The sequence below is a fragment of the Scyliorhinus torazame genome, chromosome 6 (assembly GCF_047496885.1).
Source record: "Scyliorhinus torazame isolate Kashiwa2021f chromosome 6, sScyTor2.1, whole genome shotgun sequence".
NCBI lineage: Eukaryota > Metazoa > Chordata > Chondrichthyes > Carcharhiniformes > Scyliorhinidae > Scyliorhinus > Scyliorhinus torazame.
The window spans coordinates 141,886,755-141,909,043 of record NC_092712.1 but is presented as its reverse complement, the minus strand read 5'-3'; the positions used below and the strand labels follow the sequence as shown (position 1 = coordinate 141,909,043).

At 42.5% G+C, this 22,289-nt stretch overlaps 1 protein-coding gene across 4 annotated transcripts in view; it reads left to right on the top strand.

The window, feature by feature from the left end:
• The window catches only part of LOC140425043 (tensin-3-like), a 666,087-nt gene that overhangs the window by 103,332 nt on the left and 540,466 nt on the right, over positions 1–22,289 (top strand). The window contains exon 1 of one of the 4 annotated variants that reach the window (XM_072508835.1): positions 3,212–3,573. The exons of the other annotated variants lie outside the window; for them this stretch is intronic. Within the exon in view, the coding sequence (XP_072364936.1) occupies positions 3,472–3,573 (102 nt within the window). The 5' untranslated portion in view covers positions 3,212–3,471. Of the gene's footprint in view, positions 1–3,211; positions 3,574–22,289 lie in introns of those variants that run through there. 4 annotated transcript variants of the gene reach the window in all.

Genomic DNA, 22,289 nt, shown 5'->3' with positions numbered 1-22,289 from the left:
GTCAGAGTTTCAACCATGAAGGGAGCAGCTCCACCCGTTGAACCAGCCCCTGCCATCGTTCCTCCTGCTGGACTCACAGCAACACTCGCCGGTGGACTTTCGCTCGCCTCCCTCTTTCCAGACCTTCTGGGACTTCGACATTCCCCAACTCCCTTATGACTTACCACATCAACTCATCCAAAAACTACCCCTGAGACTGGGCACAAAAGTTCAAAAACCAGAGACTCTAGCAGGGGCCATCCAACTTGCGGCTCCCACCTGTATTTCGCCACCGGAAGTCCCGAGTGTCAGGGACTTTGACGAGTTCAATTGATGTAGGAGCACAGCCCTTTAAGAGATTCCTGAAGTGTTCCTATGTGAGATGACCTATACAAGGAAGTTTGGAGCTCATGTGTACGCATAAGACCTTTTATCTTTGATATCCTCAGGACATCCACCCCAACGCTCTTAACAGCTAATGAATTGTTGGGTTATTGGTGCTTCACCTTTTGAAGCTCCCTTTGAGTCACTGTTTCGTGAATTGACAAGGCTATGTCGGGGTAGCATTGAAGAGAACACTTGATATCAAGCACAAGTTATGAAACATCACTCCATATGTAGAAAATCTGAAATGCACAGCAGATCTGGCAGCAGTTGCAAAGAGAAAAACAAAGTTAACGCTTCAGATTGATGACCTTTCTATTCTGATGTACTCGCATGGTGATATTCTCTAGACATTATAGCATTGAACAAACCAATGGAAGTACCGTGTGGTTGAAGTAAAATAAGTGGATGACTGATGTCTGCACACCTTCACTGACTGGAGGCGCTATCAACTCTGATTTTGGAGAAGATCATTTGGTGGATTGTGTGTGTAATAGCAACTTTGAATCCCTAGATTATTGTTGACAATTTGAAGGTGGCTCCCATTGTCTCACTCATTGTAAAGAACATCTCCTGACCCCTTCTTATCATTACTCATGTTCCCTGTCCTTTTACCTCCTTCCTTCTGGAAAAAAATTCTCTCAAATCTCTTGTATCTGCTTCTTCAAATTTCTAACTGTTTACCCTTTAGCTATGTTAGTTGTTAATTGGGAAGGGTGTAGTTAGGGCCTTGTTTGTCTCCAAGGTCAGAGAACACTGCTGCATTGAAGCTTTATGGAGTCTCCACATTTTAAAACAAACCTGCTAACTAGAAGCTTTGAAAGCTGATATAATTAGGTTTACATGTAGTAACACTGTCAGCAACATAGTCAGTCTGAAAGAACATTTAAATCCCAAGAAGACTCCTTCAATAAAGGACGTACGTGTTGGAGTAGTTTAAATGACTTTTTTAAGCAGGTCTTGGAGGACGTCGTGCCTAGATAAAATGAGACCTTTAAATCAAGGACATGAGGCATACAAGGGTATGAAAGATGAAAAGTAAATATATTTCCTTCCTCAATATTGCATAGACAGCAGTTTGATTAAATAGCTGTGCCTATGCAGTTTTTAGCCAGTATTCTGTAACTACTTTTCACATGTCTTATTTTTTCTCAAGAGATTGACTGGTGGGAGGATTCAGATTTCCTTCTTCCTTGTTGTCACAGAAGTAGAATAGGATGGCCATTCTAATTTTAGCGAATGTTGTGTTGTTAGAATTGTAATTAGTTGAAATTATGTGTTTGGCAGTGAACGTGATTATCCCAATTGCCGGTAGATGAAACCGTCTATTCTTGGGCAAGCTTTTCTCTCCAGAACCACTGATGTGGACATCAACTCCAAAAGAATAATCAACACCTACAAGTCATAACTTTCAATTGTAACCCCAGTAACGATTTATCTGCTAGATGGAGCGTGATGGAGGATTGCATTGATTTGATTCCTTTACATACCTGATGCCATGGTGATTTTCCGATCTGTTTTATTTAATAGGTTTCTGTGAATAATAAATTTATCTTGCAGCTGGAAGGATGGGGCATTTTGTTTAAACTGAACACCACCAGCCAATTCTAGGTAGCCCATTTCATGTCATGTAGTCTCATAGAGATACCTTGGACAAGATTAACTGTTTCCGCACAGGACCACCCATTATTTAGATCTGTTTAGCATTGGGTTGCCTTTCTGCTGCTGCGTAATACACCATATGTAAGCAATTTCACATCTTCAATAATTTGCTGTTCAGTTATTTTAATTAAATAGAAGCAAACTTTATGTGGGTTTGGTCTACGTCACAGAGCATAGTGTGCCATTGTTCAGGCTTTAACTTGAGTTCCCTCTTGAATTCCTCTACCCTGCTGTGGAATTCTACATTATTTGTTCCATGGCTGTTGGAGAATACTCCAGTATGTAATGAAAAGTTTTTGGAGAGCCAAATATTTCAAGAAGGAGGTGGAAATTAGGATGTAGTGGTTTTGTTTGCCAGATTGTGTCCTTTTGGAGGCAAAGAAATCAATTTGCCTATAGTGTTGCCTTAATTCAATTGGAAAATCAGTAAACTTTGTTTTTAGAGAGACAAAACAAACTCATATTCTTGTTTGATAGTAATGCACAGTATTTAAACAAGATGATAGGAAACAGTGAAATACAAATCTAATTGGTGACCATAGGGATTTGCTTATTGATTCACTTTTTAAAAATCCAACTTTAATACAGTGTTATTTGAATCCACAAAGCACAGATGGGGCTCATTTCCTGATACTTGAGCTGTTCTTAACTTCAGCCAGAGCTGAAGGTCTGGATTTCATTAAAAAGACCCCCTGAAGGCACCTTTTCAAATTCCAAATGTAATGTTTTTTTCTCATAAGGGTAAATACTTCATTGCTGCAATTCTTGTGAATAAAGGCATAACATGAAAGTAGTAGTTACAGGTGACATTGCCCATCGTTAAGTATATGCAATATTTATGCAGGTAAAGTACATCATTTTGATGCATTATTTGGGTGACTTCTCTTTCGTAAAACAAAATTACTTTGATCTGAAATGAAGCTTTTTAGACTGTCTCTTTGCTCAGCCTAATTGTTGATTTATGGTTGTGCTAAGCAGTATATTTGTTTCTGAAATAATTACCCCATATGCCTTAAAATACATGTCGTCATTTTTTGTGTGCAGGTCATTTTTGAAGAGCTTAATATTTCCTGGCTGATTGGATGAATTGCATCGAGAAGTTTCCAACGTTTTTTAAAACAATGTTTCTAGCTGTAGTACCCAGATCCAGGAACCCTCCCACTTTAGTAGGAAAGCTTCATTTCCTTAGTGGAGTCAAAGGCAGACGACATATCCCTTTCTTTTTCCACTGAGTTTGACAATCTGGTCAGTTTTATGTTGATTGGAGCCTGACACTGTATAAATCATACTATATCGATTTGCCATTGCCTGTTCTGGTTGTAGTGTGAGGTTGAATAGAGCTAGTTGTCAGAAGATTTAGCTTATTGTTTAAAAGTACTGTCGATTACGTCTTGCAAGAAACTACCGAGAAGAGCTCATTAAGCAAAGAGCAACTCCACTATTCTCATGGGCTGCACAGTGAGCTTGGCTTGCCTTGAGGATGAGATTTGTCAAGTGCCACTGGATCATCAGAGCCAAGTACGAGGCAAGAAACGTCTTATGGAAAAGGTAGTCGGAGTTGTAAGACTTTTTAACACGTAACCTTCTGCGAGGAACCATCGTGCCAGTTTGTCAGAAATAAGGTTCTAATGTTTTCAGATCATCTGAATTTGATTTTATGTTGCTAATTGTGGGATACTTTTCTTGTTGATTTGACTTCATTGTAATATAGAACAGATAATTGAAAGGGGTTCGCTAGCCTAATGCAGTGAGCAGTATTCTGTATAGGTCTTAAACGAGGGTGCAGTGTTCAAATAGTTTATAATTCTTTATTCCCTGTCTTTTTGTAATTATTTCTAATTGCGTTCCAACCCATTATTACTGTACGTTATAAATCCATTCTTGTTATCTGACCTGTATGTTCAAATTGCTAAGATTGGTTTCAAAAGCAGTTTTGCAAAGAAGTGGAAGATAATTGTAACATGCACATAAAACATTAGAAAAAAGTTGTGTAAATGAAAAGTAACCCAGGGAATGTGAAAGAAAAAGCTATTCTAATTTCTAGTTCATAAGATTAGAAAGCCTGTATTTGTAATGTGCAAAGTCCCAGATATCAATCGGGGCTCTGAGAAAGAATAATTCTTCAGCACAATCTATTTCTAATACAAAGTTATGAAAATGTTTCATTAATTCTTTTCAAAGACTTCTCAAATTAATTTTGTTGAATTCAATGGGAACATGTTTGAATTACTCTAGTTCAATAATTTGTGGTTCAATTTTGAAAATATGTTTTTCTCTTTTTGCCAAAGCAAGCAACTGATCATGTGTTATGGACAGGAGGGGGTTTAAGTTAAACCGATTTCTCCTCTCCCCACCCATCTGTAAGCAGAAATGTGTTTTGGATTTGTTTCCCCCTTTGTAATTCTCAACTTCTCGGTTTTGGTGTGATCCAATCTCTATTAATGACCCCACTGAACTCAAAGGGTTAGATTATTTGCACGCACTGAAAACAGGGGAAGAAAGTTGCAATGCTGTCTACTTTGCTTTCAGACAATAAAAAAGGATGGAAAAAAGAAAGATTTAAAGTGCAGAGACCACTGAGAAGAAAAACATTATAAAACGTGAGTTCTAGAGCCCCAAAATCAGTTAGATATTCCTTCACAGAGGTTGTTGAGCTAAAAACCGGTGCTGTATAATTCACTTTCCCAGTGGTGTTGACTTCACAAGATGATATAAGCATGGACAGATGAATCATCTTTGAAGGCGATGATAGTGAATTTTGAATAGAAGCAGTGTAGTTGGGGGGCAGCTATCCACCCTGGGCCAGAACTCCTGATCTGTGAAGCTGAGAGTTAGATTGTAAAATGGCAGACTAACTATGCAGTACAGCAAAGCAATATTTATTGGTTCCACAAATCAGAGTTCCATGTCAGATGGCTGCTACCTCGTCCCACTGCCTTTGACAAAAGGGTGTGCAACCATTGTCTGGCCTCTGAGATTGTTGAATATCTCACCCATTAAGAATTGAAAGGAAGGTTGGGGGCCCTTCGTCCTAGCAAACAAGTAGACTCCGATTGACCAACCTAGGTTATGAATGCAGATGGAGTTTGTAGATCACTTTTAATTTGGTTTGTGCAGCCAAATGGGGATGTTAATGGCTCTTTAGAGATAACGAGGTGCAAGTTTCTTTGATACGCCAGATAGCTCCATTTGTTTGGGGAATCAAAGAAAGAAATAGATTAAAAGCAAATTACTGCAGATGCTGGAATCTGAAACGAAAGAGAAAATGCTGGAAAATCTCAGCGGGTCAGGCAGCATCTGTAGGGAGAGAAAAGAGCTAACGTTTCGGTTCCGATGACTCTTTGTCAAAGCTAACAGACAGAGAAAGTGGGAAATATTTATACTGTGGAGTGAGAATGAAAGATGAGTCATAGCCACAGAAACCCAGGGAAACCGGGTGCTAATGGCCACAGAAACCAAGGGGAAAGAATGCTAATGGCAGTCCCCAGAGAGAACAAAAGATGTGAAAGGTCAAACAGCAGGGAAACTAATATCAGAGGATGAACTGTAGCTGTGGGGGGAGGGGAAGGGGAAGCAATGAGGAGAAAGGCGAAGGAAAGGTGGATAAGATTGCGGGGCGGGGCGGGGGGGGGGTGCGGGGAGGGGAATTAAATATATATTAAGAAAGAAATGGTAAAAGACAGTTAAAATGAAATGGGATGAAAACAAATGGGTCGAGGTGGGGTAGAGCTGATCATCTGAAGTTGTTGAATTCGATGTTCAGGCCGGAAGGCGTGCCTAACCGGAAGATGAGATGTTGTTCCTCCAGTTTGCGTTGAGCTTCACTGGAACATTGCAGCAGGCCAAGAACAGACATGTGGGCATGTGAGCATGGTTGTTGGTTAAAATGGCAAGCAAAGGGAAGGTCAGGGTCCTGAATGCGCACAGACCAAAGATGCTCAGCAAAGCGATCACCCAGTCTGCGTTTGGGCTTTCCGATATAGAGGAGACGCATTGGGAGCAGCGAATGCAATAGACCAAATTGGAAGAGATGCAAGTGAAATGCTGCTTAACCTGGAATGAGTGTTTTGGGCCTGTGTTGTTAAGCATGGAAGAGGTAAAGGGGCAGGTGTTACACCTTCTGCGATTGCATGGGAAGGTGCCATGGGTGATGGGAGAGGAACTGTGTATGGTGGAGGAGTGGACTAGATTGTCTCGGAGGGAACGGTCTCTGCGAAATGCTGACAGAGGGAGTGAAGGGAAGATGTGTTTGGTGGTGGCGAAAATGGCGGAGGATTATGCTTTGCATACGGAGGCTGGTGGGATGAAATGTGAGAATGAGAGGGACTTTTTCCTTGTTCTGGGAGGGAGTGGAGGGGGCGAGGATAGTGGCGCAGGAGATGGACTGCACACTGCCAAAGACATAGATTAAGTCTTTATAAGGTCCGTGTTCAGTTTAAATATTTTAGAGATAGCTAGGACCAAATCTCAATATATTTTATAACAGTTATACAGGGTGAAGTCTTGGACCGCTCACACAAGTATTCAATAAAAAGGAAGAAAACTAGAAGTCACCAAAGATTGCAATGCCAATAATTCTGGGTGATGTGATCAGACCCTGGACTAATTAGAATTTACTATGTTTTATGAATTTTGTTGCATAAATTCCACACTGTCACTTATGAAGACAAAACATGGTCAGAAAGTGAAGAGGGTGTCAAAATACCAACATGCACTGGCAGAGATGTGGCAAATGGATAACTTACAGAAAAATGAAATGAAACAGTAGCATAGTATTGTGAAATAACTTCATTTATAATGCCAGAAAAGTGTGTTTTTGATTCTAGAATTTGTCCAATGATTTAATAGGTAAATCAGCAATTAAATTCCAGAAAGGTCCTAATTGCATACCACTGGTTTGTGGCGTTAGCTGTTGTCAGCTAAACAGTGATGGGGCAACTATGGCACAGTTGTTAGCAAGGGTTTGATTCCTGCCTTGGGTAACTTGAGTTTACACGTTCTCCCCGTATCTGTGTGGGTTTCTTCTGGGTGCTCCGGATTTCTCCCACACTCAAAGATCTGCAGGTTAGGTGGGGTAACTGGGATAGGGCAGGGGGAGTGGACCTCGGTAGGGTGCTCTTTTGGAGGGTTTGGGCAGATTCGATGAGCCATAGACACTTTCTGCACTGTAGGGATTCTACGGTTAGACTCCGTGATCCAGACCAGGAGTGGAAAAAGTCAACTTGAAATTTTCTCCCGAGCAGCATTTATTGGACCTCATTGGAAGCTGGAAGTGTTGCTGCTTGGCAAAGGCAGGACTTGGATTTGGCCTTTCACTGCCAAATCTCATTGTTAACATTCATTCTTAAAATTCCAGCAACACGTTGATTTAAAATTCCCATCATTGTATTCAAATCCCTCCATGCGTCTCACCCCTTTTGGTCACAGTAATCTCCTCCTGATTTACAACTTCTCAGATCTTTCTGCCCATCCAGTTCTTCCACATCACCAATTTGTGTCTCAGTATAATTGGCATTTAGTGCCTTCAGTTGACTGTGCTTTCAATTCTTTAAGCACTGGAATTCCTACCCAAAACATCTTCACCACTTGATCATTTCTCCACAATGCCATTCCTTGAGACCTATGCAGAGTCATCCAGATTCGAAACGTTAGCTATGTTCTCTCTCCACAGATGCTGTCAGATCTGCTGAGGTTTTCCTGCATTTTCTGTTTTTGTCTTGAACCAAGCTGTAGGTTACCTTTAGCTGAGTTGGTGCCAAATTTGATCTGAAAACACACATGTTGCAATGCGTTTGCTGCATCAAAGACCTTTTATAAACGCTAATTATTTCCTGCACTTTCACGTCACCGTGGTTGAATGGAGCTATATCAAAGTCTTCGAACAGATGTGAATTCTTGAGTTTTCACAAGAGGTTGGTAAGAATTTTGAGGAATAAAGATTACAAAAGTTTGCACAAGTTTTGGATGGAGCCCTCTGTGTTTTTGTGGTTACATACTCTGTGTGGTCTAGCATCAAGATTTAAAAAAATATTTGTTTGTCGGATGTGGGCATCACTGGCTGGACCAGCAATTGTTGCCCATCCCTAATTGCCCTTGATGGTGAGCGGTCTTAAACCACTGAAGTCAATGTATTGTAGATACACCTACACTGCTGTTAGAAAGGGAGTTCCAGGATTTTGACCCAGTGAGAGTGAAGGAACAGCAATTTCATTCCAAGTCATGAAGATGTGTGGCTTTCGGGTAGACGGTGGGGGGGGTACTTGCATTTAGTGGTGCTTCCCTGCATCGACTTGCCTTGTCCTTCTCAATGCTCGAGGTTGCAAGTTTGGAAGATGCTGTCAAAAGACCTTTGGTGATTTGCTACTGGACATCTTATAGTTGAAATAAGAAATAATCTCCCCAGTAGCCACTCATTGTTGATATTCTCGTGATAAAGAATACTTGAGCGAAGTACAGAGTCTTGCTACCTTATGTAAAATTGTGTATTGGCATAACACTTCCTTCAGGTAAGGAGTGGACAAGGGAGTAAGATTGGAGATGTTTATTCTTACAGCAGGAAATATACTGAGGTGAAAATAGTTCTGCTAAGTGATGACATTTAGAGCTATAAGATGGTTTGCCAAATTTAAGGAGCCCAAAACCTTGAGAACATCAAAACAGATGAAACAATTGAATGAATTATCAAAATATCTCCTTCAGCAGACCATTGATGCATCCATATTATACATTTCTGTACACTTGGAATATTCTGTTCAATGAACTTTCGTTGCTTGACATGTTTTATGATCATGAACCGACATAAAGCAGATTAAAAACCAAACACATAATGTCATGCGTGACTTCTGCAACAAATTGACTGCTACCTGGTCATGAGTAAGACTTCAGGTATGTGTGATTTCAGGCATCCTTTGTGCAGCGTGCCAGCTGGAAATGCTCGATACTCTTTTAATGGGAATTCTAGCATTCCATGGATCCTTTGAGAAAGGCAACATGTAGGTCTCCTGCTATTTCCCATATGTATTTTTATTTTTGCTTGCCATACAGTTAATACATTTTGAAGGAAATTTGAATCTGTTCCAAACACAGCATACACTTTCTTTGCAGGCATTCTGAGGTGACTGATCCAAATTACTTTCAAATTAAGGGCGGGAGAGGGGGCCCGCCAGCGTACTGGCCCCGCCGTTGTCAACGGGAAATCCCGTTGACAGCACCCCTCATTGCTGGGAAACCCGTGCGCCAGCGTGGGACCAGAATTTCCTGCCGGCGTGAGCAGCCGGCAATTCCCCTCCTAAATTTCTAAGTTTGTATTTGGGATATCCAGACCTTAAGTTTGTGAAAGTAACTTTTTCAACAGGCTCATGAAACTGGAACATTTTTTTGTAAATTATTTTCCAGTTTTGGAACACTGGACTTCACTGGAAGCTTATGACTTCATTGCAATTAATATATATTTTTCTGATATTGGCATAGAGCATTTGAGTTAGATTATATGAAACATTGAATTAATTTATGTCTGAACTATAACCGTTCTGGTATGTTAGAAGTATATTGAAAACATAATTTCTTGAAATAAATCTTGTTTTGGAAAACACCCCCTCACTTTTTAATGGGAATTTCTGCCTTTTTCAGCACTGAAGTGTAGAAGATATGCTGCAGCTGCATCATATTATAATCTAATTCAAATAAACTGCAAGCACTAGTCTGAAGCATAAAGGGAAATATGTATTCAATTCAGTTAACTGGCCTGCAGCTCAGTCTCTGGAGAGTCTATACAGCGATTAAATTGACCGGCGCTTCTAAAAATATGTGTTGTATGGTTCATATCCAAGTACACTCTTAAAAAAGAATAAAGTGTGGGGGAAGGGGGATCAGTTCACAGTAGAATTGACAGATACGGGCCATTCGGATTGAGCAGTATTATGGTGTTAAAACTGTCTATTTGAAAATTCAACATCTGACTGTGCTATCGGGCCCCTATCAATATTTTTTAAAATCACTTTTGGTAATAATATTTATAAAATATAGTGTGCATATGCAAGGACATGTTATTTAAATTTTGAGGCACCATATAGGCCCCCATGTTATTCTGGTTTGCATTTACCCTCTTGGCAGCTTCCAGAGGCACATCTGTGCCAACATTTTTTTCAAAATTGTTCCATGACAATGAAATAAATTGGAGGGTTAAATGTAGTACTCATTGTATTATTTTAGATTCTATACGTGTGCCATTCAGGACATTGCAGAAAGCCAATTACTTAAATGGCATTGGGCAGAAAAGTGTCTGTTTTGAAACCACTACATTATCAAGAATTTCATAAATTGGATGGAGGCACCCTTCCTGAAGGTTGACAGTGAATGTCAAATTAGTTTGACCCTTGATCCTTGACCCACACCTGCTTTTAATTGGAGATTTTACTCTTTGAAAGCTTTAAAACCCTTGACGGAAAAGACCAAATACATCTTTTGGCAAAGAGATTATAAAAACACTTGAGATAATATTTATTAAATAATGTAAGATTTGTGGGAGCCTGTTACAAAATGATTCGCTAATTGCTGTGTTGCACTTTATTTGCTTTGTTTTCTTATCTAATTGCATTCCTCCAGATTTATTTTTCAGTTGAAATTCACAATCTCTCTATATTACAATCCCAGATCAGACACCAACATCCCAGACCGAACACTGGGTAGAAACCCCAATATTTTATTTTAATTTTGTGATAAAAAGGATACAGCACACCAGGAGTGATTGCACAAAGAAATTGGGATATGGCATATTAAAACAAACTTTATTACTAACACAGCATTAAAATCTTTAGCATCGTCCCAGAAATAGCTTGATATTTACCCCTTAAAGAATACTACTCAATATAGTGAATTCAATACCCTTAATTACTATTTTTATTCCCACTCAAACAACAAGAAAATAAACCACCTCAGTACTAATGGCATAGAGGAATACTTGACACTGCTCTACAGGAAATCATAGAATCATAGAATTTACAGTGCAGAAGGAGGCCATTCAGCACATCAAGACTGCACCGGCCCTTGGAAAGAGCACCCTACTTAAGCCCACACCTCCACCCTCCTAACCCAGTAACCCCACCTAACCTTATTGGACACCAAGGGCAATTTAACATGGCCAATCCACCTAACCTGCACATCTTTGGGCTACAAAATTTTACAAAAGTATCTAAATCCGGTTAGACCCATGGAGAAACTCTGGCTTTATGTCTTTAAAAGCTTTTTCAACCTGCTTGTTTCAACTCCCCCTTGTCCTCAGACAAGTCTGCACTGCTTTAAAGATGTTAATCTTTTTAATTAAGCTGCAGAGAGCAGAAAGTGACTTGCGGTCCCAGCTTTATACAGAATTGAATTGAAAATGCTTTCTCAAAAGGTCTCGTGTCTTAGCTCCACCCAGTAATGATTTCATCTCACCAAGCTGAAAACTAATCACTTCCCCAGGGAATCCCCTTGATCAAAACCAAATTGCATCAGCCTAAGCTTTTTACGATAGTTAATTGCACCTCTGGCTCCCAAAAGCTTTGTTTTACTTTCAAACCAAGATTCTTTTAAAACATGACTTCAGCTGTCAAACACATTCTAACCCAGGCTTTTAACCTTTACTTCACCAAATATTTACATTACAATGTATCTGAAATTCCTACCTTCATCACACCTGCAGTAATTTAAAAAAAAAAATTTAGATTACCCAATTACTTTTTTTTTCCAATTAAGGGGCAATTTAGCGTGGCCAATCCACCTAATCTGCACATCTTTGGACTACAAAATTTTACAAAAATATCTAAATCCAGTTAGACCCATGGAGAAATTCTGGCTTTATGTCTTTAAAAGCTTTTTCAACCAGCTTGTTTCAACTCCCCCTTGTCCTCAGACAAGTCTGCACTGCTTTAAAGATGTTAATCTTTTTAATTAAACTGCAGAGAGCAGAAAGTGACTTGAGGTCCCAGCTTTATACAGAATTAAATTGAAAATGCTTTCTCAAAAGATCTCATGTCTTAGCTCCACCCAGTAATGATTTCATCTCACCAAGCTGAAAACTAATCACTTCCCCAGGGAATCCCCTTGATCAAAACCAATTTGCATCAGCCTAAGCTTTTTACGATAGTTAATTGCACCTCTGGCTCCTAAAAGCTTTGTTTTACTTTCAAACCAAGATTCTTTTAAAACATGACTTCAGCTGTCAAACACATTCTAACCCAGGCTTTTAACCTTTACTTCACCAAATATTTACATTACAATGTATCTGAAATTCCTACCTTCATCACACCTGCAGTAATTAAAAAAAAAAAAAAATTAGAGTACCCAATAACTTTTTTTTCCAAATAAGGGGCAATTTAGCGTGGCCAATCCACCTATCCTGCACATCTTTTGGATTGTGGGGGCGAAACCCACGCAGACACGGGGAGAATGTGTAAACTCCACACGGACAGTGACCCAGGGCCGGGATTTGGACCCGGGTCCTCAGCACCATAGGCAGCAATGCTAACCACTGCGCCACCGTCCTGTATTACTGCAGTAATACAGTATTAGCGATCAATTAAGTAGGATGCTCTTTCCAAGGGCCAGTGCAGACTCGATGGACCGAATGGCCTCCTTATGAACTGTAAATTCCATGTTTCTATGAATTATAAAGACTATTTAATTTATTTCAATTATTTAAATACTATGACATTTCATGTATAAATATTAGTTACCTTGAGTGTTCTGATTCATACCAAATCTTATTCAGGATAAGTGTTACCGCTGTAATTAAAACCTAAATGAATACCTAAATGAGCAGAACAAAATACTGTGACTAGTGGTTTAGAGAGGTAATAACCGAGTAAAAATGTACTTGGTAAAGCTGTTGGAAACCATGAAAATCATAAATTGAAGAAGACTTTCTGAGCAGTTTATAAATTGGTGACAACATCCAAAAACAATGTCAGTTTGCACAGGTCAATTCCACTGTGAATTGAGGTCCGGTACATTAATCTCCTTTACTTAGTTATGTACCACTCAGTATGTTTTTAGAAGCACAAGTCTGTTAATCCCTGTACAGTCTTTCCAGAAATTTGAACTGCAGGCCAATTAACTCATTTGAATATATGTTTCCCTTATACTACAGCTAGCACTTGCAGATAAGGCAAACCTTGTGTCAACAAGACAGTTTTTATTTATAGAGCACCTTTTTTACATCGTGAAGTCTCTTGAGCCACTTCACAGGCAGCATTATCAAACAATATCTGGCACCAAGCCACTTACATCTATTAGAGCAGACGACCAGAAGCATGGTCAAAGAGTTAGGTATTAGAATGAGTCTTAAAGAAGAAGGGAGAGGTAGAGAGAGACCAAGGAAGATGGGGAGGGGGTTGCGGAGCTTGGAACCTTGGCAGCTGAAGGCAAATCTGCCAATATTTGAGTGATTAAAATCAGGGCTGCTCAAGGCGAGAATTAAGCACTGTTGTCCGGGAGAGTTGTAAGGCTGGGGTAGGTCACAGAGATAGAGAGGGGCGAGGCTATGGTGGAATTTGAAATCGAGGGTCAAAATTTTAAAATGAGTTATTAACTGGAAGTAATGTAGATCAGTGAAGACGTGGTGATGGATTTAATAGCATTTGGCGTGAGTTAGGACAAGGGCAGCAGAATTTCAGATGACTTTAAGTGTACAGAGGATAAAACTTGAGAGGTTGGCAAGGAGTCCATTGATATAATCAATTCTCAATGTAACATATCTTTACACAAGCTGAAATGGGCAGAGTTGGGCGAAGTTATGCAGGTGAAATTGGGTCGTCTGTAGTGGTGTATGTGGTATTAAATATGACTCCAAGGTTGCAAACAGTTTGGGTGAACCTCAGGCAGGTGCCAGGAAGAAGGATAGAATTGTTGACTAGGGAAGTGGGTTTTTGGTGGGTACTGAAGACTGTGGTCTTGGGTCTTCACAATATGTAGTTGGAGGAAATATATACTTATCCAGTATTTGATGTTGGACAAGCAGTCTGATCATTTACAGACAGTGAGAGGTCAAGAGGAGATGGTGATGCGGTAAGAGCTCAATGTCTTCCAGCTACATGTGAAAAATAATGCTGTGTTTTTGGACGATATTACCAAGGAACAGCATGTAAATGAGAAATAGGAGAGGCCATGGTTAGGTCCTTGGACACACCAAAGTAATGGTGTGGGAGTAGGAAAAGAATCAATTGCAAATGAAACTTAAGCTCTAATTATAAAGGTAAGAACCAGATGAGAACATTCTCACCCAGTTGGACAACAGTGGAGAGACTTTAGAGGACAATAACGTGGTTAACCATGTTAATGGCTGCAGACAGTTTGAGAAGGTGGAAGAGAAGAGTAGAATAGAATCCTACAGTGCAGAAGGAGACCATTTGGCTCATTGAGTCTGCACTGACTCTCTGAAAAAGCACCCTACCTAGGCCCAATCCCCCATCCTATCCTTGGAACAAACCTAGGGGCAATTTTTTATCTTGGCCAATCCATCTAACCTGTGCATCTTTGGACTGTGGGAGGAAACTGGAGCAACCAGAGCAAACCCACACAGACACTGGGAGAATGTGCAAACCCCATACATACAGACATTCACCTGAGGTCAGGATTGAACCGGATCTTTGGTGCTGTGAGACAGCAGTGCTAAACCACTGTGGAGGATTAGTTTACATTTCTCACAGTCACATTGGCTGTCATCTATGACTTGAAGTGTTGTTTTGGTCCTTTAGGGACAGAAACCTGATTGGTGGGTATCTGACATGGAATTCTGGTAAGGATGGGCACCGATTTTGAAGGCAGCAACATGTTCTAGGACTTTGGAGAGGAAAGGGATGTTGGCAGTGAAGTGGTAGTTTGACGAAGATGGGCATTAAGGGCAACTTTCTTCCTAAGCCACACAGCAACCCAAGAGTCCCCATGCAGGCTGAGCACAAATTGGTCCCTTTTAAGTTCATGTGTGCATCGGGTTTGAAGTTAAAAACTCACCACTATTCTTAAAATTCCCCCATACCAAAAAGGGCCGACATTCTAAATGGTGAACAGGGATTCTCATTCCCTGACTCCTATGCAGGCTTAGGTGGGTGCTATTCAGGTCAAACTATATTTTCAAGTTATCCCCCGGTATAACCCATACCTTCACAGAAGATTTCATCTACTTACCACTTCGTAGCATCGACCCTGGATCCCGCATTGCTAAATAAGTAAAGTAGACTTTGTAATAACCACTGTTTCAAGTTAAAACTTTTAAGTTATTTTATTATTATATTTTTTCTTTTAAAAGATGCAATCACTGTCTTTACAGAAAAGTAAAAAGATCTTGCTTCTGGATTCTCCTGGTTGGTTGAAGAGACCTTCAGGTCCACCTTGACAATCACTCTTCTTTAGCTTTTGGTCTTCCTCAGATGTATTCGCTGTTCTGCTCAGTTGCTATGCTCTATCTTTCCCATGTACCGAGCTCTGAGAGCTGGCTCTGAGTTGACTCTGCCTCCTCTTTAAATTCTGGTCTTCCTTAGATGTATTAGCTGTTTTAGCTCGGCTGCTTTGCTCAGTCCCTTTCCCATGACCAAGCTATGAGAGCTGACTCTGAGCTGACTCTGCTGGCTGTCCCCTTTCTTAGCGTTTATATATCTTTCTAACAGTTACTTTATTGTAAAGTAACTTTTATTTCACTTGGATTGTAAAAGGTACCTTTAATCTGAATTTTTCTAACACGACTATGTATTCATTTTGAGCATGACCTCATCTCATAGATCTCTGATTACATTGTATCCTTTGTGATGTTCAAAAATGCTTTCATTTCAAAGTGGTGTGACTTTTGATTCCTGTCATTTCTATAGTTTTATTATTATCAAATTGTGTCCCCAGCTCATAATTTTGACTTTGATTTGGGTCTAACGTATGTTCCCGTAGACACGTTGTCTCCAGCTTTGTTTAATTAACCTGATGTCAGCAGAACTTCACACCTATACATTTGTCACCTAATTCAACTGAAAACCTCATCCATTCTTTTCCAGCTGCTTACTAAGATAGCTAACTTCAAGAAGGTGCGAAACATTGCTTTTAGCTGTATACTAAAATTCACTCGATTGTGACTTGAAAGACCTGCTTGTTTTGTTTGCTAAGCCGTGTTGACAAAGGCTATCTGTATTTCACAGCCCTCTCTTGCAGCTGCTGTTAACCCTTTGTGGGATTTTCCCCTACATTTTCTCATGCACTCTTAGATCAGGTATTGCCAGACTTCCATGTTTCAAATGACATATCTTTCCATATTTTCAATTCCAGGTTGTGCACTTAAATCACCAGCACATCAAAAAATTTAGAGCGCACATTGGTTAAAAGTTGGCTTTTGGAGGGGCAGGGTGATGACAGAAAATGTGAAGGAGAGAAGCGAGAAAAGAGTGATCTCCGCATTCCTCATCGCCGTCTTAAAAGGGAGATCCCTCATTTTGAAAGCCTTTTCCCTTGTCCCACATTCGTCATGAGAGGAAACAGCCTCTCAGCATTACCTGCTCAAGCCCCCTCACAATCTTATATTTTGAAACGATCGCCTCTCATTTTAACCCCAATGAGTGTAGGCCCAACTCTTCAACCTTTCCTTGCATGATAAACATCTCATCCTCATTATCAATCTCATGAACCGTCTTGGGACTGCTTCCAATTTACTTTTTTATTCTTCCTGCCAAAGTGGATACGAGTTCACATTTCCCACATTTTGCTGAAGAAGGGCTGGAAGAAAAAGCGAAGAGAAAAGAAGAAAAAGAAAAGTGGTAAGGGAAAAATGAGTGGTATTGATTAAGGAGAGAATTGCAGGGAGAGGATGTCCCAGAGTGGTGAAGGCCAGATTTTATTTGGCTGGAGCAGAGGAACAAAAAGGGTGCGATTACATTGCCGGGGGGCATTAACTAAGGGGAAGCTGTAGAGGAACAAATTTGCAAAGAAATGACAAGAGTTCTACTGGTATGTTTGAGAAATTGTTCTACAGCAGTATGTTTCCAGTCCACTGAGAAACGAAGCAAGCTGGACCTGGCGTTAGATGATTATTTGCACAGAAATAATGTACAAGGGTATGGGGAAAAGCTACTGGAGAGCTGGTGAAAACTCGATGGGCTGAATGGCTGCCTCCTGCATTGTAAACATTCTGTGATACAACAAAGAAGAAAATAATAATGAGCAGAAAATAATCAAAAAGGCTAATGGCATGCTAGCCTTTATTTCTAGAGCACTGGAATGTAAAGACACCGGAGTTATGCTGCAGCTGTACAAAACCTGGTGAGACCCCAATTGGAGTACTGTGAGCAGTTCTGGGCACCACACCGTAGGAAGGATATTTTGGCCTGGAGGGATGCAATGTAGATTTAGATTTACGAAAGTTATTCCTGGATTACAGAGTTTGAGTTACAAGGAGAGATTTCTCAAATTCGATCTGTTTTCACGAGAATTTGGAAGTTTTTTTCCCCCCAAATAAATTTAGAGTACCCAGTTCTTTTTTTCCAGTCGAGGGCAATTTAGCATGGCCAATTCACCCATCTTGCTTATCTTTTTGGGTTGTGGGGGTGAGACCCACGCAGACATGGGGAGAATGTGAAAATTCCACATGGACAGTGACCCGGGGCCAGGATCAAACCCGGGCCCTCAGCATTTTTATGCAGCAGTGCTAATCACTACGACCATACTACCCGTAGAATTTGGAAGGTTAAAGGGTGATCTGATCAAAGTATTCAAGATATTAACAGGGAAAGACAAGGTAGATAAAGATAAACTATTTCCACTGGTTGAAGATTCTAAAACTGGGGGCATAGTGTCATGGGAATGTCACTTTAAGAAATGCTTGTCTTCGCCAGTGGCTGCAGTGATGTCATTGTGTGGGTGGAGCTGGGCTCTGGCTCTGCTTTTTACTTTTGTTTTGAGCTGGAAGCTGTTTTTGGCTCTGAGTTTTAGTTTCTTTTTCAGTTGGAGAGCTGCATTCAAACCAAGGAGATGTATTTTGGTCTCCCTCTCTCTCTTTGCTAAAGAATGTCTCCAGATCACTTGATGATTTCAAAGTAATGTCTGTTTCTGTAATGAATGCAAACCTACTGTCTTTGTTAAAAAGGGTCTTTGACTTATGGATGTTGTTGGGAAAGTTACTAAGGGTTACTTATAGGGTATTGAATCTTTGGGGGGAGTATCAGTGTTGGTAGTTGATAAGATGTTTACTGTATGTTTATAAAAATGTTAACTGGATTCTTAGAATAACCATTGTTTTTGTTGAAAAATATTTAGATTTTTGTTGCATTACACCTGTAGAGTGGGCCCATGTGCTCGCCATAACCAAAATCTATTAAAAGCTGAGGGATCAGGTGAATTCCATGACATACTTTGGTGTTCTCTAAACCTTGGCCCATAATAATAGTCTAAAAATGAGGGCTGGACCACTGAGGAGAGATGTTAGGAAGAACCTTTTCACTCAAAAGGGTGGTCGAGGTTAGGAACCAAAGAGAAAACCCTGGAAAATCTCAGCAGGTCTGGCAGCATCTGTAGGGAACGAAAAGAGCTAACGTTTTGAGTCCAGATGACCCTTTGTCAAAGCTCCTATCGGAGAGAAGAGCAGTACTTCTTCAGGGTAGGCATTCATGGAAGAGAAGTGGCAAGGAGGTAAACACTGGATAAAAGCAAATTACTGCGGATGCTGGAATCTGAAATCAAAGAGAAAATGCTGGAAAATCTCAGCAGGTCTGACAGCATCTGTAGGGAGAGAAAAGATCTAATGTTTCAAGTCCAGATGTCCCTTTGTCAAAGCGGTTTGGAACTCTCTCCCACAAACAGGAGTTGAAGCTAGATCAGTTGATTTTAAATCTGAGATAGATAGGGCGCGATTCTCCGGAAAGATTTCTGTGTTGTAGCGAGCGGGAATTGGCGCGAGCCTCCCGACGTTCGGCCAGCGAGGCCGGCAATGTTATTCAACGTTAATTGGTTCGCCTAACAAGGCCTCACGGGCATCTCGCCGCAAATGAAGCTGATTTGCCGGCACCACGCTTGCCAAGCCCCGCTAACAAGGTCGAGCAGCACTTAAGCTGCACTTGCTCAGCCAAGCCCAGCCAGTTCGCAACAATGGTGCCAAGGAGACCAGCCCCAAAATCCGGGGACGCAGATCTGTGGAGGCTGCTAGACACTGTGGAGTCCAGGAAGGATGTCCTCTTTTCCAAGGGTCCAGGAGGGTTACCCAAATGGCAGCCACTGCTGCTTGGGATGAGGTGGCGACGGCTGTGAACGGCGGGAGTGTGACCAGGAGGATTGGCCTCCAGTGCAGGAAGAAGGCCAATGACCTAAACCGGGCAGATCCTCCACCCTCTCTGCCTTCAACCCCCCCCACCCCCCCAACCCCTCCTCACACACCCTCGTCTCCCACCGCTATGAACGACATGTGTGGCTAATGATGTGCTCTCTCTGCCTCCTCAGGAAAAGTTCTTCCTCAATTGCCGGGAGAGGGCCCAGACTGGAGGTGGCATGCCGGCCGTAAATACCATCACCACCTTTGAGAAGCGTGCCCTGGAGGTGGCCAGTGCGGCCAAGAACAGAGCGGTTACCAATGTGGAGGATGGCGGATGAAGTGAGGTGAGGACCTGTGAAATACGAGTTGTTATTCCCTTACTGACTGACCCAGCCCTCACACTGACAACATTTCCATTCTCCCGCAGATCCTCCAGCCGACGGCCCCGGCCCATCCCGGGCTGCACCCTCTCCAGCCTTCCAGGAGACCAGCTCAGAGGAGAGCTCTTGAGGAAGACCACCATAATAGTCATGGCACAGCTGTCATCACCACCCTCCACCAGCTCAGATATACACACCTCGGTGGGAAATGTTAGTGGTCAGGCTTCTGGGGCCCAATCTGATGAACAGCACACTGCTGCTGATGTACATCTGATGGAGGCAGTAACCCCCAGGCGAGACTGCTGGATGTCTGCTGGATCCCAGGACCCATCTGGGTCCCAACCTGATGCTGAGCCTGTGGAATAAGGTTACCTGGAGACAATGGAGATGTTGGGGAATGCCCGGGACATTGAGGGAGATGTCAGCGACACTCCAGCAGGTCCACAGCCGATTGTAGGGGCCCCAGAGACTATGGGCGCAGGAGATGTCGCCGGCAATGTGTGGCACCGAGGCCAACACTGGCCAACAAGGCGACTGCAGTGGAGAACCTGGTGTACGACATCGCCACTATTAGTGAAAGTGCTCAAGGCGTCGTGCATGTGGTGATGGCCAGAGCTGAGGGTCTCGACAGAATGTTGCCTTGCTGGGAGATGTCACCTAGTACCAGGCTGACCTTGATGAGGTTCTGTGGAACATGTCTCAGATGGGAATGGCCGAGGCGCTGAGGAGCTTGTCCCAGTTACAGGTGGGCATTGCTGAGGTGCTGTTGAGCATGTCCCAGTCACTGAGGAGCATTGCCGAGGGCGTCGACACGATGGTACGGACCATGGGGAACTGCCAGGGCTGCAGAGCCAGGTGGTGTAGGGGCAGCTGGGGCTTGAACCAGCCACTCCTCTGTACCAAGGTTAACCCATGGACCATTTGGGCACCGAACAGGAGGAGTGCCAACCCGGACCCGTCACATAGAATGGGGAAGGTGGCCATCAGCTCCCCTGAGTTCCACCCCTCTGATGAGGCCGCGTTTCACAGCCAGCACACAGAACGGGGCGGCATGGATATGCATGTGCCGTCGACAAGTGAACCGGGCCCCTCTGGTCCCAGAGCCCCCCCCCCCATGGCAGCTGATCTGAACCAACTCCTTAAAAAGTAGTATAAACAAACCTCTTGTGGAACCCCTCACTCACACCCCTCAAAATACACTTTTTTTTCTTTTTTTAAAAATACATTAGAGTACCCAATTATTATGTTTTTCCAATCATGGAGCAATTTAGCCAATCCTTCTACCATGTACATCTTTGGGTTGTGGGGGTGAGACCCACGCAGACACGGGGAGAATGTGCAAACTCCACAAGTACTGTGACCCGAGGCCGTGACCAGTGCTAACCACTGTGCCACAGTGTCGCCACCCTCAAAATAACGACCTTCTCCAATACAAGAACTCCATCAAATCCCTCAGCCACACTGAGGCACAGGGCGGAGATGCTGACCTCCACCCCAACAGGATCCACATGCGAGTCGAAGGCCAAACCATCTGTCCCGAGTCCTGTCTGCAGCTCCAGCAAATCTGACACCCCAAATATGGCCTCCCAGGGGTCTCCAAATCCACATGCAAGATTGCTGACATGGTGCTGAAAAGCAACCGCCAAATCTCTCCAACATCACGCAGGACCAGAACATATGTACATGATTGGCCCGACCCGTCCCACACCAGGCACCAATATCATCCACTCCCTCAAACAGCCGGTTCATCCTCAACTTCGTCAGGTGCACCCTATGCAACACCTTTAGCTGTATCAGTCCCAGCCCCGCACACAATGCTGAGGCACTCACCATCTGCAGCAATTCACACCACGACCCGTCCTCCAGCACTAGCCCCAGCTTCTCCCACCTGACCTTGACCCCCTTCAGCGGCACCCTATCCTCCTCCAACATACTCCCATAAATCGTGAGATGAACCCCCACCCCTTCCATTCCCATCACTGGCAACACACCCTCCAACAACGAGGAAGACGGCCCCACTGGAAGAGTTGGGAAAATATTCTTTGAAAAGCCCTACACCTGCATATACCTAAAGGCCTCGGCCCGCAGAATCCCAACCTTCCCGATCGACTCCTCTAAACTCTTGAGTCGTGAGAAATAAATCCTTCATTTCAGTCACCGCTCCCGCTCCTCCCAAACCCCAAACTAGCATCCAGCTGTGCCAGCTCAAACACGATTCCCTTGGATCGGCATCAACACCAACCCTGCTCCTAACCTAAAGTGCTGCCGAAACTGCCTCCATAGCTTCAGCGTAGCCACCACCACTGGACTCTCCATCTACTTCCCTGGGGCAAATGGGAGTGGCGCCGTTGCCAGCGCCCGCAATCCCCGACCTCTTAGAAGAGCCTGCCTTCATCTTCATCTACAAAGCTTCCGGCTCTTTAACCCAATCCTGCACAATTTTGGTATTCGCCGCCCAATAATAATACAGCTGGTTCGGAAGTGCCGGGCCCCCTAACTGTAGCCCTCTCTGAAGTACCCTGTTCCTAATCCTTGCTACCGTACCTGCCCAAATCAATGACTAAATCAACTGTTCCACCCCCATAAAAATGTTTTTAGCAAAAAGGCAGGTAGCCACTGAAATAAGAATA